This window comes from Mchenga conophoros, linkage group LG3 (genome assembly GCF_057382185.1).
Source record: "Mchenga conophoros isolate Kocher_MC1m ecotype Shallow Benthic linkage group LG3, M_conophoros_male_GT1.1, whole genome shotgun sequence".
Lineage (NCBI taxonomy): Eukaryota > Metazoa > Chordata > Actinopteri > Cichliformes > Cichlidae > Mchenga > Mchenga conophoros.
The window spans coordinates 29137755-29163855 of NC_140528.1; the positions used below are offsets into that span (position 1 = coordinate 29137755).

Below are 26101 nucleotides of genomic sequence, written 5' to 3' on the forward strand. Positions count from 1 at the left end.
AAAAGTCAAGACAGCTCAACATAAATTGTATTGCACCATCAGTATCATGAAAATACATCTTCTGTAGAAATTTACATACCTTGTTGGGAGGAATAAGATCAAAATGTTCCCACACAGGGGAGGACATCCTCCTCTTCTTAGCTGGCTCCATTCTCTCCTGACTTTCTCTCCTCACTCTCATAAACCTCCAAACTGTCTCCAAACTCTCACTAACAACTCTCCATCAAACACCCACATTTTGAATGAAGTCTGAGGGGTTTATATCGCTGTCATAGCTCGCGGCAAAGTTCGAACCACTTCATGAACCAGTCACGTGGTACAGCCGGGCAGCGAGGCTTCGGACGTCATCATTTTCAGCTCCTCCCATAAATGAAGCAAGCCTCGATACGCGCTTCGCGGAAACGCCCCCTCCATTACTCGACACACGCTCCGAAGCCTCGATACAGAACGTCACATCACTACCTCTCTGGGTGTTTCCCTCCTGCTCAAAGTTTACTTTCACTTTCCTGAGCTTCGTGGAGTGGAGCTTGTTGTTGGTGTGTGTGTTTGAAGAAACTGTAAGTTTGCTTTGTTTCCTCCTTTAACAGTTTGTCTTTAGGAACTTTACTGTTTGTTCAGCTCATGTTGGATTTCTTCACACAACAAACTGTGTTTGTATTTCCGGTCTCTCCATTAAAGTCAGTGTGTAATGTTTTTCAACGAGTGTGTGTCCGCCATTTTCTCTAAGTGTGTGTGATCAGATAAAACACGCTGAATGTTGCCTGAGCTCGACCGGAGAGCTCCGGGACTTTTTATTCGCAGGGACAGCAGCAGACGGAGAGCGGACATCATAAACGAATGTTTTGTTTACATGTGTGTTAGGTATAGATTCAACTTGTTCTTCAAAAAAGAAGAAGAAGAAAGTGGAGACATCAACTGTTGGCTCTGCTCCAACCCTCCTGAGCTGAGCTTCAGGTTTAAACCCGCCTCCTTCCAGGAAGCAGCTCACCTGTGTGTCCGTGTTTAGTGTCCGGGTGTGGCGTGGAGCCTGTAGTTGGTGTGTGAAGAAACTCTAAGTTTGCTTTGTTTCCTTCTTTAGCAGTTTGTCTTTAGCGTTATAACAGGACGTGGGACATTTCTATTTACATAACATAAATCAGAATCAGAATACTTTATTGATCCCTGGGGGAAATAATTTTTTGTTACAGTGCTCCATTTTAAACCAACATTAAGACAAGACAGACAATACGCTAACTAAGAATAGTACAATATATACATATATATACATACATACATACATAAGTCACTCATAAATAAATATTTGGAAAAGAAACATGTGTAGTTGTAGCAGCAAACAGTGTGTTAAGTGGATGCGTTGTACAGGGAGATGGCCACAGGCAGGAATGATTTCCTGTGTCGTTCAGTGGTGCTTTTCGGTAATCTCAGTCTCTCACTGAACGAGCTCCTGTGACTGACCAACATGTCATGGAGTGGGTGGGAGGTGTTATCCAACATTGTCTTTATCTTGGACAGCATCCGCCTCTCCGACACCACCTTGAGGGAGTCCAGCTCCATCCCCACAACATTGCTGGCCTTACGGATCAGTTTATTAAGTCTGTTGGCATCTGCGACCCTCAGCCTGCTCCCCCAGCATGCAACAGCATAGAGGATCGCACTGGCCACCACAGACTCGTAGAAAATCCTGAGCATTTTCTGGCAGATGTTGAAGGACCTCAGTCGCCTCAAAAAATAGAGACGACTCTGGCCCTTCCTGTAAAGTGCTGTGGTGTTTTTAGCCCAGTCCAGTTTATTGTCAATGTGTACTCCAAGGTATTTATAGTCCTCCACAATGTCAACACTGACCCCCTGGATTGAAACAGGGGTCAAGTGTTTCCTGGTCTTCCTGAAGTCCACGATCAGTTCCTTGGTCTTTGCCACGTTGAGCTGCAGATGATTCTGCTCACACCACGTGACAAAGGAGTCGACCACAGCCCGATCAGTGAATTAGGGTGCAAATCAAATAAACTGCTGATGTATGTTAGTCTTTATATGGCTCTGTTAAATAGCATGTTGTTATTGTTGATACTTACAAAGGTCAGCTGTGCTGCATGGGGTTACTAGTTTTGTTTGTTTGAACTTTTATGAAGTATCCTTGGCTAAAGCACCCAACATCATAAAAAAGCTTGTTTCCCTCCTCATGAGTATGATGTCACATAGAGGAGGGAGCTGCTTGTGTTCTTTTTTCTTGGGTTTAACCCCAATAAGCAGCTCCCTCCACATTATAAGTCCTTCTGTATCTAATGTCTGCATATGATTCCTCATCTTCAAGCATGAGTATTTAAACTCTGACAGTTTTGCTTTGCTGTATCAAAATCCCAGGACCAAAAACATGTGAGGCTCAGCTTTGAGGTCCAAAGGGAGATCACATCTATATGAAGGCTAACATCATTTTTGACTTAAGTTAACTGAAATAACTGTTAAAAGTTTGCTCACACACCATCAACATCCAACACACAAAAATTCAAAAGACGCTAAAGCGTGTTCTTCAAGTCAGAGAGCTGCTCAACATGTTTTCATGTTAGTGTCTCTAGGACTTGATAAAAAAAGCCCTGATTGAATTCACTACCCAGGTCAAGTGGAATGAGTGGAATATTTCCCAAACAGAGAAATCCAATAACAAAAGATAAGATCAGTTTCTTTTTACTATCTTCTCTTTTCTTATGGTAGATTTATTTCTCTGAATCTCCACAGCAGCAGGTGGAGGAGATGATCATAGATTCTGTTTATAGAACCAAACTCAGTGGAAAGGCCAGACTTTAAGGATAATTTAAAACACTTTCAGACATCAGTATATGCAGCCACTAAAGCTGGTAGGTCTGAATTTCCCACGAGAAAGTTCTTTCATATAAAAGGAAAAAGGAGGAGGTGAGCACTCAGGGCACAGAGACCCCCCCCCCCCCAGCACACATGATGGAAAGGAGGATTTCAGTTGATGTGCACATGAATGATTTGTGTTTCCTCTGCAGGTAGAAAGTGTGTGTGTGAGCTGAGCAGCATGGATCAGTGTGAGGACAGAGAGGAGGGAGCCCCTCCCTCTAAAAGCACTCTGTGTGGGGAACATGAGAGCCAGACCAAAGCTCAGAGGTGAGATGACCATCTCTAACTGTCCATGACTCTTCTCCATGTCACAGCTCAGCACTCACATCACTGCTCCATCATTATTCACAGGAACCAACCTGGACCTCCACCCAGCTCTGTGTCCTTACAGAGTGACCAGTCAAAGGAGTATGAAATATTTTTTAAACAACAAAGCTCATCTGCTGCAAAAAGGTAATGTGTCTATAGGCTGTAAATTAGTCAGTTCTTCTGAATAAGTTATCCAGCATCATTAATTTCAGTTCACATCTTTCTTCACACATTTCTATCTTAATGTATGTAATGCCGTTTTCTTCACAAACGCAGGAATGAATGTGTAACAAATGGACGTTGTACTAGGTGTTTCATTAGTAGGAGAATGAACAAGATATTCTCCACTGAATGACACACATGGCAGGTGGACAATATGAGTACAGCAGCACCAAATACGTTGGAGACACGCAATATTAGAAGAGCATATGGGAGCGGAAGAACCCTTCATAGCTATTTAATTACATTTTATTTATATAGCACCAAATCACAAAAACAGTACCCTCAAGGCACTTTCTATTGTAAGGTACAAATCCTACAATATTACAAAGAAAACAAAGAAAACCCCAACAATCATATGATCCACTAGCACTTTGGCAAGCGTGGGAAGGAAAATTCCCTTTTAACAGGAAGAAACATGCAGCACAGCTAGGCTCAGGGTGGGGGGATGTGAATTATTGTTTACAGGCTGAGCTGTGTTCCACAGTAGGCTGTGTTGCTGCATGGACATTTTAGAGTGTGTTTCGAGTATTTCAGACTGCGTTATCCCTCAGTAAGGAAAAAAAGATTTTCTTTTCAAAAGAGGCATGGACGTTTCAGAGTGGGACACAAGGATGTGTGGAACGTTAGGCTGTTGTTGTGTCTCACAGCAGAGTCAATCTGACCCACATGTCCTACTAATAAATCTTACTACACCGTTGGTTAGGAAACAAATATTCTGGAGTCTGTTGTAAGTGAGACCAGAATATAAAAAGGAGGAATACAGGACAAAAGACATTAAATGCAGACAGGTGTATAAACACATGGTGAGTGAAGAAGAAACAGTTGCATGAGTGTCATCATGAGGATTGCCGAGCAGCTTAGACGTATTCCAGCATAACTAAAGGAGGATTTGGGGTAATCTGATCCAGGTCTAACTATATGCTTTATCAAAAAGGAAAGTTTCAAGTCTAATCTGAAGCTCAAGAACAAGCTCAAAGCACGAGATCCATAGACCACACCAGGCAAGACCACAGGTGCAGGCAGTGTAAAGATGCCCCTGAGACAATCCAGCACATAACAGCACGGTGCAAGATGCTAACAGGCAGGGCATGCATAGAACGCCATAACCAAGTGACTGGCATAGTACACAGGAACATCTTTGCCGAGCATGGCCTGGAAGTCCAGAGGTAAAAATAGGACAAACCCCATAGGGTTTAAATCCTGTGGGACTTCGAGATACAGACTGACAAACTGGTTATGGCTAACAAACTGGACAAAGAGTGTCAGACAAGCACAGGAAGAAGGCCATGGTGATAGATGTAGCTATATGTGGCTATTCCAAGTAATGGTAACATCAGGAATAAGAAACATAAGAAGCTCAAGAAGTACCAAAGACTGAAAGCGTGGCGGGTGATGAGTGAAGACAACAGTCATCTCTGTGGTAATTGGATGCCTTAAGGGAAGTGAGATGGAAAGTGGGAGAGTGGTTCCAGGAGATCCCGGGAACAGCATCTGAGATCTCTGTCCAGATTAGGTCAGTCCTGGGAACAGCAAAGACACTGAGCAGTAAATTGAGAGCTTTGCTTTTGCACTCAGCTGTCTTTACACCACGCTGGTCTGGTACAGCGTCTGCATCACTGCAGCCGCAGCACTAGGAGGGTTGTTGAAGCTCTGCTGAAGGTGTGAGTTGAAGATCTTTTGGACCAGGGTCTCTGCCAGACATTCCAAGCGCACCTTCACTATACATTTTAAATGCCCATAAGTGCAAACGACAGTCAGGATCCATTCTCCAATCCGAAGGTGCAGAGAACAAACCCTCTCATCCACCGGGAGAAACCCCAATATACAGACAGCAAGCTGAGGGGATACAAGAAAGCCCACCCCAGCCCGCTGCCTCTCACCAAGGGCAACTTCAGACTGAGACGGAGTCCACCCCTCTCCAGAAGACTACAGTCGTGGCCAAAAGATTTGAGAATTACTAAATATTGGAAATTGGAAAAGTTGCTGCTTAAGTTTTTGTAATAGCAATTTCCATATACTCCAGAATGTTATGAAGAGTGATCAGATGACTTGCACAGTCCTTCTTTGCCACGAACATTAACTTGATCCCAAAAAAACCCCTTTCCACTGCATTTCATTGCTGTCATCAAAGGACCTGCTGAGATCATTTCAGTAATCGTCTTGTTAACTCAGGTGAGAATGTTGATGAGCACAAGGCTGGAGATCATTATGTCAGGCTGATTGGGTTAGAAAGGCAGACTTGACATGTTAAAAGGAGGGTGATGCTTGAAATCAGTGTTCTTCCATTGTTAACCATGGTGACCTGCAAAGAAACGTGTGCAGCCATCATTGCGTTGCATAAAAATGGCTTCACAGGCAAGGATATTGTGGCTACTAAGATTGCACCTAAATCAACAATTTATAGGATCATCAAGAACTTCAAGGAAAGAAGTTCAATTCTTGTTAAGAAGGCTTCAGGGCGTCCAAGAAAGTCCAGCAAGCGCCAGGATCGTCTCCTAAAGAGGATTCAGCTGCAGGATCCGAGTGCCACCAGTGCAGAGCTGTCTCAGGAATGGCAGCAGGCAGGTTTGAACGCATCTGCACGCACAGTGAGGCGAAGACTTTTGGAAGATGGCCTGGTGTCAAGAAGGGCAGCAAAGAAGCCACTTCTCTCCAAAAAAACATCAGTGACAGATTGATCTTCTGCAGAAAATATGGTGAATGGACCGCTGAGGACTGGGGCAAAGTCAGATTCTCCGATGAAGCCTCTTCCCGATTGTTTGGGGCATCTGGAAAAAGGCTTGTCCGGAGAAGAAAAGGTGAGCACTACCATCAGTCCTGTGTCATGCCAACAGTGAAGCATCCTGAGACCATTCATGTGTGGGGTTGCTTCTCATCCAAGGGAGTGGGCTCACTCACAATTTTGTGAGTGAATTTTGCCACAACAGTGGCTGGACAAAGCTGGACTGAAAGACAGCACAGAGGCACTAATCATGGCAGCACAAGAACAAGCTCTGAGTACAAGATCCATAGAGGCTGGGGTCTATCACACCAGGCAAGACCCCAGGTGCAGGCTGTGTAAAGATGCCCCAGAGACAATCCAGCACATAACAGCAGGGTGCAAGATGCTAGCAGGCAGGGCATACATGGAACGCCATAACCAGGTGGCCGGCATAGTGTACAGGAACATCTGTGCCGAGTATAACCTGGAAGTCCCGAGGTCAAAATGGGAGATGCCCCCAAGGGTGGTGGAGAATGACCGAGCTATGATCCTGTGGGACTTCCAGATACAGACGGACAAAATGGTGGTGGCTAACCAACCGGACATAGTGGTGGTAGACAAACAGAAGAAGACGGCCGTAGTGATCGATGTAGCGGTTCCGAATGACAGCAATATCAGGAAGAAGGAACACGAGAAGCTGGAGAAATACCAAGGGCTCAGAGAAGAGGTCGAGAGGATGTGGAGGGTGAAGGTAACGGTGGTCCCCGTGGTAATCGGAGCACTAGGTGCGGTGACTCCCAAGCTAGGCGAGTGGCTCCAGCAGATCCCGGGAATAACATCGGAGATCTCTGTCCAGAAGAGCGCAGTCCTGGGAACAGCTAAGATACTGCAGGACCCTCAAGCTCCCAGGCCTCTGGTAGAGGACCCGAGCTTGAAGGATAAACCGCCTGCAGGGGCGTGCTGGGTGTTTTTTTTTTTTTATCTATCTATCTATCTATCTATCTATCTGTCTATCTGTCTATCTATCTATCTATCTATCTATCTATCTATCTATCTATCTATCTATCTATCTCAGGGCTTGCAAAATCGCTAGCCCGACGTCCCGGGGCTAGCGATTTTTCCAGTCGGGCTACCAAAATCTATCTCTGCCCTGCCCGTCGGGCTATTGTAGGAAGGAAAAATATATTGTGGCGAGCTCAGACAAGGAGGAGACAGAGGTATCGTTTGGTCTTGCTTCCCGTGAGCTAGCCAGGGAGCACAGCCGTTTATTGACATCTGCAGAAGAACACTGCCGCTAGCTAACTGCTCAGCGCAGCAACAGAACAGCAACAACAACAACACAGGGCGCCCTCTGACCCCGGAAGGACACACTGTCGCAGCGAGAGGGCGTCACCATGGCAACATAAACAAAACATAACTGTACAAACAGAACCCCGAACATCCCTGACCCGCTACATAGCCCCCACCTAAGGGGTCAGTCGTCCCCGACGACCCCATTACCCCACACAAAGTCCTGCAAATGTCCAGGTGCCTTAACTGGCGTGGTAGGCATGACTGCTACGGTTGGGGGCTCGGCGTGTGGGTCGACAGAGGTAGCCCATGAAGCATTGCCCTAGCATCTGTCGCGACGGGCCGCCGCCGCGGTGCGCTCGTGCCATCAGGACCCGTCGGGGGACTTACATGGCCACTCACATCCTCTCTCTTCAATCGCCAGTTTCCCAAGTGGGGAATGTTCTCCTCGACAGCTTGCTCCAGCCTCTGAATGTCTCTCTCCATTACGGCGAGGGTGAGCTATCCCACTTCTGACACCAATGTGGCGAGCTCAGACAAGGAGGAGACGGAGGTATCATTTGGTCTTGCTTCCCGTGAGCTAGCCAGGGAGCACAGCCATTTATTGACATCTGCAGAAGAACACTGCCGCTAGCTAACTGCTCAGCGCGGCAACAGAACAGCAACAACAACGCACAGGGCGCCCTCTGACCCCGGAAGGACACACTGTCGCAGCGAGAGGGCGTCACCATGGCAACATAAACAAAACATAACTGTACAAACAGAACCCCGAACATCCCTGACCCGCTACAATATGTCAATGCTTTTGCATTCTTTCGGAAATGTAGCTGGGTAATTATGTCATCGGCATCGGTGAGGTACTGTCAATATGTGACATATTGAAATCACGTTTGAATTTGCGCTTGTTTTTTGCTTTCACTTTGCAATCGCGCGAACTGCGAGGTAAGGTAAGGTAACTTTATTTATACCCAAAGGCAAGGTAAATTTGCTTTACAGAAAAATGACAGCATTTGGCATCCCTTTAAAAACACACAGTACTGATTGGTGAGTGATGATAATTTGCGCACCAATTCCTCTGACATCGTCTTATCAATCATTAGCTTACTATGCAAACATGACAAGTGAAATCTCCCGCAGCAAGCTTAAACATATGAGAGGTTGACCGCGCAGAGAATCGCTGACCGTTATGTGTGTGTGTGTGTGTGTGTGTGTGTGTAAAAGCAGCAGGATATATATTTTAGTTCTGCTGAGCCAAATAAGACAGGTCAGGGTGAAGAAGTGACAGCCAAAGAAAAGCTTACCACAAAACGGAGAAATTATGACAAATCAGACTATAAGGCAAAAAGAAAGTGCAGCTTTATGGTTTCATGGACAAAATAATTTCTGTGGCTGCAATATGACGAGCTATATAACCGGGGCTGCACATAAGTGGTCCACAGGTGCGCATTCGCTGTCAAAAAAAAATAAAAAAATGCGCACAAGATATGAAGTTGCAACGCGTGTTTGCATACATAAGATTTTCTGGAGGAGGACAGACATTTGTTTAGAACTCCTTAAAGATGTCGAAGAAGCTCCTTTAAGCAATTACTGTGGTGTTCCTCCACCTCCAAACAAATGTCAGAAGGAGTCCGAACCACAAAAGAAGCACGTATTCTCGGAAAAGTGGTTGCAGGAGGTGAGCTGGCTTCAAACAAATGATGAACGCACAGAGATGTGGTGCGGAATGTGCCGTGAAAATCCCACTCTAGCGGACAAAAACAGTGCTTTTTATATGGACGCAAACGCGCGCTGCAACTTCTTATCTGGTGCGCGTCTTTTATTTTGACAGCGAATGCGCACATGCGGACCACTTATTTGCACCCGTGTAAATAACATAGTGTTCTGCCGGGTGTGTTGTTGGTTTTCTCTCGATTTCTGAGTCGACAAGCGCCTTTGTTACTGGGACCAGTCATTTTAAGAAAGGCCCCCATTAGAACCCATGAGAAATGCAAGAAATGCATTATTGCTCAGTCTGCAATATCTTTCCCAGAACAAACACCAATTGCAAATAACATACTAAAAATAAACCTGAAAAATCTGTTTAGAACAGCTACTATGTTGCAAAGAGTGAACTACCACTGGCAAAATTTAGCAGTCTTTGCAAACTTTAAAAAGCAAATGGCCTCGATCTTGGTTCCACTTGTCTCTTACCCGTGACTTCAGTGGAAATTTCAAATTCAGGATCTGACACAGACTGATTCATGTCCTACACAGTTCTTACAAGTTCATAGAAATTTCTGTTCAATTAGAACCAAGTATTTGAGTTGATGATTGTAATTTTTATACAATGTTGTAATTTGTTTTTCAACAATTTTTTGATTAATGTTTTGTTTCCTTTACAATATTATACATTAAAGTATAATATTGTAAAGGAAACAAAACATTAATCCAAAAATTGCTCTTTTTTTATTCGGGCTACTTAAATTTATTTTGGGCTACCAAAAACTGAAGAGTCCCTGCCCGAAGGGCTACCAGGGATTTTGAAATTTTGATATATATATATATATATATATATATATATATATATATATATATATATATATATATATATAAATAAATAATAATTTGTCATAATGCTTGATAAGAGATCTGAAACTCCCTGTATAAAACCAAAAGTTATCCTTTGGACTGTTACACTGAAATAGACAAAGGTTTTGAATTACACTTTAATATGTACCTAAACATTCATTTGAAGAAAAAACAGCCAAATAAAATGGAATAAGTGCAAAAAAAAAAGTTTGCATGTCACTGTCACTTAATCTGAGATTGAGGTATACTATGGTATTTGGCAACTCAATATAGGACAGTCCTGAATACAGACTGTCTTCAATAATTGGACTGGAGTAAGTCTTTGAATCAGAGATGTCTAAGAGTGAATATTTTTCTTTTGCTCCCTTTGCTATCAAAAAAGGGAGCCATCTTTGGGGCAGCCATCTTGGTTCATTGTTTTGTTTATTTGTTGTTGTTGTTGTTGTTGTTGTTGTTGTTTTTTAATTTAATTTTTCTGTTTTTTCAAAGTGTTTTTTTTTTCTTTTTTGAATTTTTAAGTTTTATTTGAATTCTTTTTACTTTTCATGATTTCCTCCACAGAGTGGACCAGGAGACCTCAGAGGTTCCCCATGGTCAGTCTGCCCAAAACCATCAAACACACCTGGACTCCATATTTATGGTCTGTACATGTACAACAACTACTTTTACATGTATTCTCTTTAATCATCTCCATGCTGGGTCTGTGGGTTTTGGCTCAGGATGTAGAGCCACTTGCCCAGTGGAGTGTAATATAGGAGCTGAGGTGAACCAAACTGGATAAACAGCTCAGCATTGTTGAAGACAAGCGGGACCTGCATTTTCTTCTGTTATGTTATGACTTAATATTTTTGATTTATCCTTTAAATTTTGTTAAATTATGATATTGTGCAAAAGTCTTAAGCCACTTTCTCTGGTATGATGGCACCTGTGTTTGGCTTTTCTGTATCAAGTAAGTCCGTATCCAAGAAGGGGACTTTTTTCTTCCGTGTCCATGTTTAGATACACATAGGCTAGTTCTCTGAGACCATGCTACCTCAATAGGGTTTATCCAGGCTCTCCAGTTATTTTTCCTTTCATCCTTTCAGTGAGTGGAATTCAATTGTCAGTATTTACCTCCCATAACTTGGGCATCTAATAATTGGGCCACCTCACTGACCATGGCATAACTTAAACCTCAGCTATGAATAATAAATTGTTCTTGCAGAACGACTCTATAACCCCCCCCCCCCCCCCCCCCACACACACACACACACACACAAAAGAAAATTCTTACTAAACCTGGTAGCGTGACAGAGACTATTGGCTGGATGGCTAATCCTTTAGCTTCCCTTATTTATGTTACTATGGTCTCAGGATACAGGAAAAATTACTGTAATGTACCAAGCTTCTCCTCTCCACTTCTCTCTTTATACTGCCTTGATGTTTATATAATAGAATACAACTACTACTAGATTCTCTTAAAGTTTTTTGTCTTTCCTGGAGTTTGTGTATTGTTCAATTTGGTGTTTCTGTTTTGTATGCTTCTCTTTTTTCTCTTCTCTTTCCATTGACTCTGCAATTGATTGACGTTGTGGTGTGACTCATTCAACCTTTTGGTTCCAGATGCTGGAGGAGAAAATCATCACTTTTGTAAAGAACGAACTGAAAAAAATCCAGAAGGATTTGAGTCCAGATTGCCCAGAATTCTTAGAGGGTAGAAGTGAGGGTGAAGGTTTATTGGAGAGTAAGGAAGAAGACCAGGGAAGCAGAGAGGCATTTGTTGAGATCACACTGAACGTCTTGAGGAGAATGAATCAGAAGGAACTGGCTGACCGTCTCCTTAACAGTAAGATAGACCAACATACATTCGGAACATATGCATATGACAAATCTTTGATTGTGTGGTTTTTGTTTTTGTTTTGTTTTTTGATACATATAGGACATTCCAAGGGGCAATTCAAGTGGATTCAGAGTGAATTTAAATCTACCCTGAAGAAGAAGTTCCAGTGTGTGTTTGAGGGGATCGCTAAAGCAGGAAACCCAACCCTCCTGAATCAGATCTACACAGAGCTCTACATCACAGAGGGAGGGACTGCAGAGGTCAATGATGAACATGAGGTCAGACAGATTGAAACAGCATCCAGGAAACCAGACAGACCAGAAACAACAATCAGACAAGAAGACATCTTTAAAGCCTCACCTGGAAGAGATGAACCAATCAGAACAGTGCTGACAAAGGGAGTGGCTGGCATTGGGAAAACAGTCTTAACACAGAAATACACTCTGGACTGGGCTGAAGACAAAGCCAACCAGGACATCCAGTTCATATTTCCATTCACTTTCAGAGAGCTGAATGTGCTGAAAGAGGAAAAGTTCAGCTTGGTGGGACTTGTTCATCACTTCTTTACTGAAACCAAAGAAGCAGGAATCTGCAGCTTTGAAGACTTCCAGGTTGTGTTCATCTTTGATGGTCTGGATGAGTGTCGACTTCCTCTGGACTTCCACAAAACTACAATCCTAACTGACCCTAGAAAGTCCACCTCAGTGGATGTGCTGCTGATAAACCTCATCAGGGGGAAACTGCTTCCCTCTGCTCGCCTCTGGATAACCACACGACCTGCAGCAGCCAATCAGATCCCTCCTGACTGTGTTGGCATGGTGACAGAGGTCAGAGGGTTCACTAATCGACAGAAGGAGGAGTACTTTGGGAAGAGATTCAGTGATAAGAAACAGACCAGCAGGATCATCTCCCACATTGAGACATCACGAAGCCTCCACATCATGTGTCACATCCCAGTCTTCTGCTGGATCACTGCTACAGTTCTGGAGGATGTGCTGAAAACCAGAGAGGGAGGACAGCTGCCCAAGACCCTGACTGAGATGTACATCCACTTCCTGGTGGTTCAGGCCAAAGTGAAGAAGGTCAAGTATGATGGAGGAGCTGAGACAGATCCACACTGGAGTCCAGAGAGCAGGAAGATGATTGAGTCTCTGGGAAAACTGGCTTTTGATCAGCTGCAGGAAGGAAACCTGATCTTCTATGAATCAGACCTGACAGAGTGTGGCATCGATATCAGAGCAGCCTCGGTGTACTCAGGAGTGTTCACACAGATCTTTAAAGAGGAGAGAGGACTGTACCAGGACAAGGTGTTCTGCTTCATCCATCTGAGTGTTCAGGAGTTTCTGGCTGCTCTTCATGTCCATCTGACCTTCATCAACTCTGGACTCCATCTGCTGGAAGAACAACAAACCTCCCAGAAGTCTGAAACAGGAGAATCTGCAGAGAAACACTTCTACCAGAGTGCTGTGGACAAGGCCTTACAGAGTCCAAATGGACACCTGGACTTGTTCCTCCGCTTCCTCCTGGGTCTTTCACTGGAGACCAGTCAGAGTCTCCTACAAGGCCTGCTGACACAGACAGCAAGTAGCTCACAGACCAATCAAGAAACAGTCCAGTACATCAAGAAGAAGCTCAGTGAGAATCTGTCTGCAGAGAAAAGCATCAATCTGTTCCACTGTCTGAATGAACTGAATGATCGTTCTCTAGTAAAGGAGATCCAGAAATCCATAAGTTCACGAAGTCTCTCCACAGATAAACTGTCTCCTGCTCAGTGGTCAGCTCTGGTCTTCATCTTACTGTCATCAGAAAAAGATCTGGATGTGTTTGACTTGAAGAAATACTCTGCTTCAGAGGAGGCTCTTCTGAGGCTGCTGCCAGTGGTCAAAGCCTCCAACAAAGCTCTGTAAGTACATACATGATTATAACTTTTTCTTTTTTTTATCTGTGAATTCTACTTAACAACAACACAGCCATTTGCAATCAATAAAAAAATTAATGGTTTTCTGGCTCTTTAAAACAGTATACAGCTATATAGGAGACAGAGGCGCCTAATTATTGTTAGCATCACAATCAACTATATGATACTTTTAGTACTGATAGGAGCCTAATTCTTGTTGTCAGGATGTTCTAAAAACTTCTTGAAAAGCCTGCAGCTGATCAAAAATGCTATAGCAGAGTCATGCCAGGGACTGGAAAGAGATAGCAATGTTTTAAAATGTCACTTTTCAAGATTGGGCTCTAAAATGTACAGTGATTTAACAAGATTCCACTTTTTAATCACAGGCCAAAAACAATACTTTAACAGGTTCACAGTTTGTTTTCAGTACCAAATTCAATTCAGTTACATTCATCCAAATCACAACAATCAGCTCAAGGAGGTTTAAATAGCATTTGCCTCACAGCAAGAAGGTCCTGAGTTCATTTCCACTATCAGTTTGGGGTATTTCTTTTATGGAGTTTGCATGTTCTCCCCATGTTTGTGTGGGTTCTCTCTGGGTACTCTGGCTTCCTCCCACAGTCCAAAGACATGCAGTTAGTGGGGATAGTTTAATTGGTTAGTCTAAATTGCCCATTGGTGTGAATGCAGGTGTAAATGTAAGTGCGAATGATTGTCAATGTCAATGAACAGCTCCCTTTTAACAGGTAGAAATAAGCTCTCTTTTTCTAGCTCCTGTCAGTATCTTGTTGCAGAATTTTGGATCAACTAAAGGCTTTAAAGGAAGTTTTTAGGACAACATCATAATATTTATTTATAGCAGTCAAGTGTATAAGTAAGAGATGTATTTTTTTAGCATCACTTTGAAAAAGGATGTTTCTAATTTTAGAGATAATGTGCAAATGACGCAAAGTTAAACATGGAATATTAATTAAATGCATTTTTTTTTTTAGATATTTCATATTAATTATATTATTTTTTTCTGGTCTAGTTTTTACTTTAAAAATGCTTTTATTTTTAAAATAAAAATCTCCAACCAGTTAACTCATTGCAAATATTGTTTAACAATTTTGTTTTTCAGACTTAGTGGCTGTAACCTCTCAGAGAGAAGCTGCAAAGCCCTGTCCTCGGTCCTCGGCTGCCCGTCCGCCAGTGTAACTGAGCTGGACCTGACTAACAACAACCTGGAGGATTCAGGTGTGAAACTCCTGTCTGCAGGACTAGCAAGTCCAAAATGTTCACTGGAAGCTCTCAGGTCAGAATTAAGACTTTCTCACTGATCACTGACATTTAAATTTTTTTTTATTGCATAGACAACTGACTCTTAAAGAGTTGTCAGGTGGCACTATTTTCTCTTTCTTGTATTTTTCTTGTTCATATTACCATTTTATAAATTTAGAATAGTTTCATAAAAATAGACTTCTGTTTCAAGGTTTGTATTTTTTGGGTTTTTTTGTGAATTTAGGATTCTGGTTGAGGAAAGACTGAATAAAAAGAGAACCTAAACTAAGTTAGAATACCAAGTCAAAAGACAAAGCTCAACATGGGAAGCTTAGATATTTGAAATCTGCAATCGTCTGTGGTCTTACCTGTTCAACCTTTGTGTAGTTTTTTTTTTTTTTTTTCCATCCATTTTTAGTCAAATCCTTTCTTCTGCTTTACTGCTTGTCAGACAGTTAGCAATTGGATTTGTTAAACTATTATTTTTTGCAAGATTTCAGGAATGACGCTGCTTTGTTTTTTATTCGAAAAGTGGGTTCAGAAAGTATTCTTGAAAACAAATTATGTTCCACCCCAAATCATTTAATTTCTTTTGGTCTGCCTCCTTTTAATCGACTTTCAGTATCCATAATGAGAACCTGGATCCTTTTGTCATTAAACAGATGGTCAGAAAAATTATGATCTACTCCCTTATATTCAATTCAAATAACCAACTACACAATAATACAAATGTACATTGATTGGAATATACCTAATAATGTCAAATCAATTAAATTGATTAGACATGAACCAGAAAATGCTAGGTAAGCGTGTTTTGATGTTACGATTCATATGATACTGATGATGGATTTTTAGGCTAATAGTTAAGCTAACACACTTAGCTCTCATCTTTTCTTTTCTAATGAAACCGATAGATCCTCTACTTCTTTTAATTGTCTCACAATGCAATTCTTACCATATTTTGGTTCCTGCAACTGGTCCGTCGGGTTATTGTCTTCCCAGAAACACAAGGGAAGTGTTTCTGGGAAGAAACACAAGGGAAGTGCTTTTTCCTATTTCCATTTTCCTTTTTTCCTGTTTCGTTTTTTTTTTTTTTTTCCTATTTCCATTTGTCCTATTTCTGTTTTCTTTTTTCTTGGATATCGACTATTGGATATGGTTATATCCAATAGTCACAATATAGATATAGTTCCTTGGATATAGACGTGGATATCAATATGTCTACCTCCTGAAGAGTGTTATTCACTTAGTTGGCTATTGTGAAAAGGGTTCACCATGGAAATGATACTGTGATCACCCACCACTGTCTTCATGGACATCCGGGTGATTTTGCTCTGCTGAGTTCCCAGTGCTCTCCTTCTCAGCATGTATGAAACTGTAGATTTTGCCGCTCCTGTTATTGTAGCAATTTCTTGGATGGATTTTTTCTTTTTTTGCAGCTTAAGTATGGCTTGTTTCACCAGCATGGAGAGCTCCTTCGACCACTGTTGTCTGTTCACAGCAAAATCTTACAAATGCAAGCACCGCACCTCAAATCAACTCCAGACCTTTTATCTACTTAACTAATAATGACATAAAAAAGGAATTGCCTACACAAACCCATGAATAGCCTTTGTGTGCATTGTCCAATTACTTTTGGTCCCTTTAAAAAGAGAATGGTACAGTTAAGAAGCTGGAACCTTTAATCAAATTTCAATGTGGATAGCCTCAAATAAAGCTGAGTCTGAAATTGTTGTGAAATAACAAAAACAGTTGTGATTTAGCACTATAACAATTTAATTAAATTGAATCGATTTTCCTGAATTTAAATGTGCATTTCTTTCTCTGTTCATGGTGTGGGTGGGGGAGTGACAAATGGACATATTTCAGAATTCAGAGAGGATGATACATATACTTGATAGAAGAATAATAAGATGTCTTAATAAGAAGACCTTTTATTCTTTTAAAACTGTTTAACACACACTTTAAAGAAGAGAAAAAAACCCACTCTCAGGGCTACTTTTAAATTTAAAATAATTTTGCAGGTTTATTTGAGTTCACACTTGTGGAAAACTATAGCCTACTTTCAAATAAATAGATCATAGCAGTAGGCCAATAATTTTAAAATAGAATAGTAATGACAACTATTTATGTGTAGTTATGACTTCAGTACATTTTAAATATATTAAATGATACTGTTCTCACTTTTTAGTCTAATTTCTGTTTTTGAACATCACTGCAGAGCTCCTCCATATTTCATACATACGTACATGCTTATGGCTGCAAAAGGTAAGTTTAATATTAATGCAGAACTGCAGCGTGTCTTCATGTAGTTCATGTTCGAAAAAACCTGCTCCCATACATATGTGTATCCCAAGATGGACAGAATTGTAAAATAAGGAGAGAAATCTGTATCAAAAATGTTGCAAATGTGTACAATATGATCCGCACAGATCATGTTGCATGCCCATGTGGAGTTTTGAGACAGATTTAATGCTGCCAGCTTTCCACTGATCCACAAATTTAAGCTGCATTTAAGTCCCAGTGTAAAACAAATGTGTACAAATCCTTGCTTGAAATGTGTACAAATCATGATGTCTCTCTTTTTCATAGCCTTTAAAATCCCTCACACTACAGGTTCATTTTGTGGTTTCTATAGTTTCCAAAAGCAGATGTAGACACTACCTGCGATCACTAATGCTATTTGTTGTGAACCATCAGTACATTCAATTATATAAATCTAATCTTGAAAGAAAAATACATATTATTTAACATCTTCACATAGTAATAGCTGCTTTATGTGTGCAGTCTGTCAGGCTGTCTGATCACAGAGGAAGGCTTTACTTGTCTAGCCTCAGCTCTGAGCTCCAACCCCTCCCATCTGAGAGAGCTGGATCTGAGCTACAATCATCCAGGTGACTCAGGAATGAAGCTGCTGTCGGCTGGACTGAAGGATTCAGGCTGGAGACTGGACACTCTCAGGTATGGAGAGAATGTCTGATAGAGGAGGAAGAGCTGGAAACTGTTACACTTTCTTTAAGAACATTTTTTTCTTTGCTCGCAATAAAACCAACAGTCAAATATAAAAATAAGATATTGTCTGGGGGAACAGTGCCTTTTGCCAAATCTATTCATAAATCTATCTGTTCATAAAGTCTAGATAAAAATGTAAATAGATCCATGTATGTTCCTCCCACAGTTCAAAAATGTGAAGTCAGTGGGGTTAGGACAATTGGTGATTATAAATTGCCCACAGGTGTGAGTGTAAATGGTTATTTGTCTCCCTGTGTTAGCTCTGCAACAGTTAGGTGACTTGTCCAGGGTGTACCCCACCGCTTGCTCTATGATAACTGTGATAGGCTACAGCAGCCAATAGGGACAAAATAACTAAAAATAGATCAAAAATCAAGGGCTCATTCAAGATGAGCTAATTCTAGCATTTCCAATCCCTTTGGTTCATCAAAGCCACTAGGAAAACAAAAACATTAACCAAGCTGATGACGGCAAGCTCTGTGATCACTTACATGAAGAAATACTGGACACCATGGTCAGAAAGTGAGAAATAATGAATAGGAGGGGAGGTCGTTTCTGACCATAGTGTTTCTCGAGATTAACATCTTTGCTTGAACTTTGATTGGGTCTGTGTTTCCACAAGCCCCGCTGGTTTAGAGACTTATTCATCATGAAGAAAACAAGACAGTCAGCGATCGATCGATTTACTTGTAAGGGAGGCCTCGTTGGTATCTACCACAAAATGACCCCAACGACGGCCTCCTCTCGCTGACTTTTATTGGGAAAACACACACAATACACATCACAGCAAAGCAAAGCCCACATGGTTCTAAGACAAGGCAGTGTGTGTGTGTGTGTGTGTGTGTGTGTGTGTGTGTGTGTGTGTGTGTGTGTGCGTGTGTGCGTGCGTGTGTGTGTGTGTGTGTGTGTGTGTGTGTGCTCCTGCTGACCAAAAGAGTCATAAAAGCAGGAAGCAACATCCTTGGTCATAAAGAGGGTAGTCTCCCCTACACCCAATGTATGGTTTACCATAGATAACACAGTGAAGCCATACAAAGGGCAGGAAGCTTACCAAACATCAAACAGACCTTCACAAGAATGTGCTTGTGATAAAACACTACATCCCCCCCCCCCCCCCCCCCCCCCCCCAGAACCTCGAGAGGCTGGGGAGGGGGACAAAGGAATTCCTTTCATCACAGAGTTAAAACAATGTAGAGATGGTAAGCATAAAAATGACACCATTTAACAATTCACTCTAAAAAATACTGTGTTCAGTGTACTTCTCTGCAAACGTGATAAGCCCATAGCATCTATTGCTCTATGGCACTTGGGAATTTGCTGGGATTTACTTTAGAGAGCTGGAAAATAAATCCCAGGGACCTGTCGATTTTTAAAGTCTGGAATAATGTATAAGGACTTCAAAAAAGTGGCTGTTAATACTCATACACAAATTTTACCTTTACAATTACAAAGACCTCAAAGATGAGAAGGTCCACAAAATTAACTTGACTTGCAGATAGGATATTATTAAGCTTCCTCTCGAGTCATTTATAATTAAATTCAGCTGTGTTCCCAAATCGTTATATAGTTGGGTGATGAAAGGAATACTTAGAGCACCTACTTAATCTTGCAACCACACTGTTGTTAGAGGAAGCAAAGTATAGGGACAAGGGAGATGACTCGCCATTACTGGCGGCAAGGTCACTGAGATAGTTTAACAACTTCTTGGTGACTGGACGTCTAGGGTGGATGAGGTTTACACTGAGCTCCTTCAGGCTCTGGATGTTGTAGGACTGTCGTAGTTGATATGTCATTTCAATTCAAATTTTAGAAGTTTCTAAAGCCATTCCAAAGAAATTTACTCTTTCCACATACTAATTTCCCTTCAGTGTTACTCACAGTGTCACTCACTCAATATCAAGTCACTCAGATCACTAGCTCATATCAAATCACTCTGATTTTGGATTTTCTAAATGAAAGAATTCTTACCAGCTGTCCAGTGTTCAATTCCAAAATGTTGAGGCTTGACCTCCACATGCTTTTGTGGAGGGCAAGCATTACTCCCAGCCTACCACAGTGTGTTGTACATTATTATACACTCCAGAACAAAAGTTTAAGACCACTTGAGAAATGACAGAAAAACATGCAACAAGAAGAAATGGGAGTGAGACAAAGAATAGAATAGAATAGAATTCAACTTTATTGTCATTGCACATGCACAGGTACAGGGCAACGAAATGCAGTTTGCATCCATCCAGAAGTGCTTTAGTGATATAGATATATTACAATATATATTAGCAATAATATAGATATGTAAGTATATTACAGAAATGGGTCTATTATGTTATAATGTACACGGTATGAAGTATGTTGTGAATATTCTATAACTAAGTATGTACAGGCTGTAGTGAGTACAAGCTATGTACAGGCTATGAACAGGATATAAATATGAAAAACTATACAGAATATGAAATAAATAACTTTACAGGAATCTGAGATATACAGCTATACAGAAATGGGAACTATGCAAGTTGTAAACAGTTGTAGGATTAAAGATTATCGAATGTACAGAATGATTATTTACACAGAGCTATACAGTAGTGCAGTTAAGATAAGTGAGATATGTGGATAATTCTACAGAGGCTATATAAAGTGCTAGTGGTTGTGAGTGGTGGTTCACTCCATGTTATTATTGTGTGTTTGAGGGTACAGTTGTCCATTGTGGGGGTGTGTATGTTCAGTCCATGAGTTTAACGTGGGTCAGATGTCAGGAGGCAGAGTTCAGGAGTCTGACAGCTGTGGGGAAGAAGCTGTTCCGGTACCTGGTGGTCTTAGTCCGGAGGCTCCTGTAGCGCCTCCCAGAGGGCAGGAGGGTGAAGAGTCCATGTGATGGGTGACTGGGGTCTCTGATGATTTTCCCAGCCCTTTTCAGACACCGCTTCCTGTAGATGTCTTTTATGGCAGGAAGTGGTGCTCCGGCGATGTGCTGGGCAGTTTTTACGACCCTCTGCAACGCCTTCCGGTCCGAGGCAGAGCAGTTCCCGTACCAGACTGTTATACAGTTGGTCAGGATGCTCTCGATGGTGCAGCGATAGAAGTTCACCAGGATGTCTGAGGACAGGTGGTTCTTCCTCAGAGTCCTCAAGAAGAAGAGGCGCTGGTGAGCCTTCTTGACCAGCTTGGAGCAGTTGGTCGTCCAGGTGAGATCCTCGGAGATGTGGACTCCCAGGAACTTGAAGCTGCTCACACGCTCCACAGCCGTCCCCTTAATGTGGATGGGTGGATGTGGGTCAGCATTCCTCCTGTAGTCCACGATGAGCTCCTTGGTCTTCTCGGTGTTAAGCAGCAGGTTGTTTGTGTCGCACCACTCAGCCAGACGATCCACCTCCTCCCTGTAGGCGGCCTCATCGTTGTCACTGATGAGGCCAATCACCGTGGTGTCATCTGCAAACTTAATGATGGTGTTGGAACCATCAGCAGGTCTGCAGTCGTGGGTGAAGAGGGAGTAGAGGAAAGGGCTCATCACACAGCCTTGTGGTACACCGGTGTTCATCGTGATGGTAGATGAGCAGTGGTTATCCAGCCGGACATGTTGGGGGCGGTTGGTCAGGAAGTCCAGTAACCATTTGCAGATGAGGGAGCTGATGCCCAGGTCTGTCAGTTTCCTGATGAGTTGTGAGGGGTGGATTGTATTGAATGCTGAACTGAAGTCTATAAACAGCATTCTGGCGTAGGTGTTGTTGTTGTCCAGGTGTGAGAGGACAGAGTGCAGTGCGATGGAGACTGCATCCTCTGTGCTCCTGTTCTGGCGGTATGCGAATTGGTGGGGGTCCAGGGTGGGGGGGAGACAGGATTTGAAGTGTGCTAGGACCAGCTGCTCTAAGCACTTAGTGATGATGGGGGTGAGTGCTACTGGGCGGTAGTCATTGAGGCAAGATGGGTTGGAGTTTTTGGGTATCGGGACGATGGAGGTGGATTTGAAGCAGGCCGGTACCACAGCGTGGGCCAAGGACAGGTTGAATATGTCTGTGAGCACTCCTGCAAGCTCCCCAGAACATGCTCTGAGAACACGCCCGGGGATGCCATCAGGACCTGCAGCCTTGTGGACATTGATCCTGCTCAGCACCGCTCCTACATCGGTGGGGGAGAGAGTCAGAGGTTGGTGGTCTGGCGTCATGTCTGCTTTGGTTGTGGTTGTGGGGTTCCCTCGCTCAAAACGAGCATAAAAGTTGTTGAGCTCGTTGAGGAAGGGGACATCAGAGGATGCGGGGGAGGGTTTGGTGGTCCTGTAGTCTGTAATGGTCTGGAGTCTTTGCCACATGCGTCGGGGGTTGGAGTTGGAGAAGTGTTCTTCTACCTTCTTTTTGTAATGGTGTTTGGCTTTTTTGATGCCCTTCTATAGATTAGCCCTGGCTGTACTGTAGGCGTGTGCATCTCCTGACCTAAAGGCGGTGTTGCGGGCCTTCAGGAGAAGACGAACATCCCGGTTCATCCAAGGCTTCTGGTTGGGGTACATGGTGATCCGTTTCTGGGTGGTGACACTGTCTGTGGTTTCGGAGATGTAATCCAGTACAGATGAGGCGTACTGGTCCAGGTCTGTGTGGGTGAACCTATTCCAGTCTGTGTTTTTAAATCTGTCCTGGAGCACATTGTTTCACTAGGAAAAAGCACCCCAGACAATTATGGTGTCCCCTCTACTGTGGCGCGTACAAAACCTCTTACATGGGATCTGCTTGTCATGCTAGTAACATTGGATACCACCAGAACCAAGTAAATTTTTTTCTCATCAGAGAATAAAACTTTCTTCCACCTTTCAGTGTCCCATGTTTGATGCTTTCTTGCAAAGTCTAAAAGTTCAGTTATGTTGCATTCAAGGAGACGAGGCCTTTGAAGACGTTATTTGTTTATGAAGCCTTTCACTCTCAGGTGCCGTCAGATGGTTATAGGGCTGCAGTTGGCACCAGTAATGGCCTTAATTTGAGTTGAGGATCGTCCACTGTCTTGATGGACAACCAATTGGATCCTCTGGCTCAGTGCTGGTGAAATGTTTTTTGCATCTTCCACTTGACAGTTTTGTTCCATAACCCTCAGAATCATTTAAGAAATTCCAAATGACTGTCTTACTCCATCACACGTCAGCAGCGATGGCGTGCTGTGAAAGTCCCTGCTTATGCAGTTCAACAACCCGACCACGTTTAAAAAGGGAAAGTTTTTTGCCTTTGCCATAAGAATGTCATGACAGTGTGACTACCTGACAGAAAGTGACAATGAATCTGCAAGAAGACACCATCATCAAAATTATTTATTAATCAAATAGTCACAACATTATGTTTTCACCCCCAAAATTAAATGTTCAAAGCACCACAATGGCAGCCTGATATCACACAGAATTTTCACTTGATATTAAATAGAATTTATGAACTGAGCTCTGCAGACAGAGTGATCATAGTGAAACAGTTTGTTTTCATTTCCAGATTAAAGCTACTCTTCATATTTTCTACCAAATGCCACCAAAGAGGACTGTGTTGAAAACCATTGAGTAATTAATCTTTTTTCAATACAAGCTTCAAGGCTTCACTAATTGCTGATATTCACAAATGAGAAAATCAAACAGGGCAAGACCACACAGCATGAGGGGATGAAAACCAAGAACTTAAATATACATATAATAATGTAAAAGAGGGCAAAGTGGAAAGGCGGGGATCACAGCTGAACAAAATCTAATTAATGGGAAAATGGGGAAAAAAAACTGACCATAACTCAAAAGGAAGTAAATGGTAAATGGCCTGTATTTGTATAGCGCTTTTAGAGAGGGATTAGAAAGGGAAACGAAATGATAATCAAGAAAAGCTAGGGATACATTTTTCATAAAACAAAACCAAATCATGAATTCACCCTCAACCTTGAACTCACCCATGAAACCTGACAACTTCATTAAATACAGTGGTGTACTGACAGATCCAGGATCAGTCCAAATCATCAGCAGTTTGATCCATGTATGGATTAAAGTGTATTTGTGAAAATGTTGGACTGTTCCTTTATCAGTGTCTAACAGTGTGTGTATGAGAGCCATGTATTGTCCATGTGTGCATGCTGACTGTGCTGCTCTGACCCCCCTCCTCCTTTCAGGGTGGAGCCTGCTGGAGTCCGATGGTTGAGACCAGGTCTGAGGAAGTGTAAGTGTGTTTTTAATGGGATTCATGAAAACAAAGCAGCACACATTCAACCATCTTCATCATGTCAGGAGTCATCATCAAAGTGTCAATCAATGAACAGATGATGGATCAATAACTGCAGCTGGATTGTGTTTGTTCTCTCCATCAGATTCCTGTCAACTCACAATCGACACAAACACAGTGCACACAAAGCTCCAACTGTCTGACAACAACAGGAAGGTGACACATGTGGAGGAGGTTCAGTCATATCCTGATCATCCAGACAGATTTGGTTATTGGCCTCAGCTGCTGTGTAGAAATGGTCTGACTGGTCGCTGTTACTGGGAGGTCGAGTGGAGAGGAGACGTTTATATATCAGTGAGTTACAGAAGCATTAGAAGGAAAGGAGACAGTAAAGATGCTGAGTTTGGATTTAATGATCAGTCCTGGAGTCTGAACTGCTCTGATGATGGTCCTCGTTCTGTCTGGCACAATAACGAAACATCAGCCATCTCCTCCTCCTTTGGCTCTAAGAGAGTAGCAGTGTATGTGGACTGTCCTGCTGGCACTCTGTCCTTCTACAGAGTCTCCTCTGACACTCTGATCCACCTCCACACCTTCAACACCACATTCACTCAAACTCTTTATCCTGGGTTCAGAGTCTGGTTTGGGTCCTCAGTGTGTCTGTGCTGAGTTGAGTGTAAATAGTGTCCTGTTAGAGAAGCAATTCAACTCAATTCAAATACTTTATCGTCCCACAAGGGGAAATCTTTTGGTCTTCCTCAAAGGTTTTATAAAATTATATCCAGAGGGCAACAAGTCAAACTCACTTGGAATTAGGTGGTTAAAACTATTAATAATATAATGAGTCGTCATAAGCATATTTTTGCTATAAATGGCCAAAGGTCCATCTTGCCAATGCCCTGAGATTGTGCTCGCAGTTTTTACCAAAAGTCCCAGCCGATCCTTGTTCTTCACAGTCATGTTACAAAACCAAGCAGCAATACAGAAAGACACAACAGATTCAATAAAACGTGTGTAAAACAAGGACAACATCTCAGATGAGCTCAAAGAGCAGTCTTTGCTGAACTTTTTTAGTAGCAACATCAGCATGACGTTCAAAACACAGTTTATGGTCAAGTAAATACTTGTAACTCTCCAATTCAAATACTTTACTCTGACTGTTGAACAGTCTGTACATGTCTGTATCTTTCACTTAGAAGCACGTTTTCAAATTCATGGATTCAATCAGTTGATGTTTGAAACTGTTCTGTATACCTTCAGCCATATGAGCTGACAATATCTAATGCAGTCATAATATTATTGTATGCATCTGATTTATCTAATAAATAGCAAAGTTGCAGCAGCCATTTGAAAAGTCTTTTCTTATTAACTTTTCTTATTAACTTATTACACATGTAATTTTGAGTCCAAAATAATCACCATTTCACTAGCAGGCAGATAAGAACTTTATCTAACTTCAGCCATCATTTCACTCAGAAATATACATCCATCCATTTTCTTGTGTTTATGGGGGGGCAGCAGCTGAAGCAGAGAAGCCCAGACCTCCCTCTCCCTGGTCACCTCATCCAGCTTGTCCAGGGGAACACCAAGGCGTGGAGCTGTACGGGAAAAACACTGTCATTTCAAAGAAGTAAGCACAAGTGCAAAAAGTGAAAATCGAAACAGATGAAGTTGTGCAAAAGCAGGATAAGATAAATAAGGATCAGAGAGAAAACAAAATGAGTGAAAGGAAGAATCAAGTCTTGATAAAAATAGATGCTAAAAAGCTGCTGATCTTGATTGCAGCTTATCAATGGTGCACATGAGCTGAAAGCCAAAACAGAGCAATTCCAGGTGATTGTAAAAGCAGCATTTATTCATTTTGGAATGACAAACCTGCTTCACAGTTCTTCAGGAGGATGGTAGAAGTCTGCTTGCTAATGGGCCAGACTTACTGAAGAAGAGAAAATTAAGCTGATGTTATTTGTGTGTCCACTGGTATTATATAAGCAAAAGAAAAAGAAAACTAC

The 26101-nt window shown here is 42.2% G+C and overlaps 1 protein-coding gene across 2 annotated transcripts; it reads left to right on the forward strand.

The window, feature by feature from the left end:
* The first annotated feature begins 453 nt into the window (after window positions 1-453).
* Window positions 454-25431, forward strand: LOC146578025 (NLR family CARD domain-containing protein 3-like). 2 transcript variants are annotated; one of them, XM_085256209.1, is made up of 10 exons: window positions 454-557; window positions 3006-3123; window positions 3208-3309; window positions 10508-10586; window positions 11549-11771; window positions 11865-13668; window positions 14783-14956; window positions 17710-17883; window positions 24043-24089; window positions 24238-25431. In XM_085256209.1, exons 2-10 carry the CDS (start codon window positions 3035-3037, stop codon window positions 24759-24761), a joined length of 3216 nt encoding a protein of 1071 aa, XP_085112335.1. In that variant the 5' UTR covers window positions 454-557; window positions 3006-3034; the 3' UTR covers window positions 24762-25431. The 2 variants fall into 2 exon arrangements, with proteins under 2 accessions (XP_085112335.1, XP_085112327.1); XM_085256201.1 differs by having other exon boundaries at window positions 11549-13668.
* Window positions 25432-26101: the final 670 nt, after the last annotated feature.

Bases quoted from the DNA above. Each gene is read 5' to 3' on its own strand.
- LOC146578025 (XM_085256201.1), top strand. From the start codon at position 3,035: ATGGATCAGTGTGAGGACAGAGAGGAGGGAGCCCCTCCCTCTAAAAGC. The intron at 13,669-14,782 runs GTAAGTACATAC...TTTGTTTTTCAG, and splicing joins AAAGCCTCCAACAAAGCTCT to ACTTAGTGGCTGTAACCTCT. The intron at 14,957-17,709 runs GTCAGAATTAAG...TTATGTGTGCAG, and splicing joins TGTTCACTGGAAGCTCTCAG to TCTGTCAGGCTGTCTGATCA.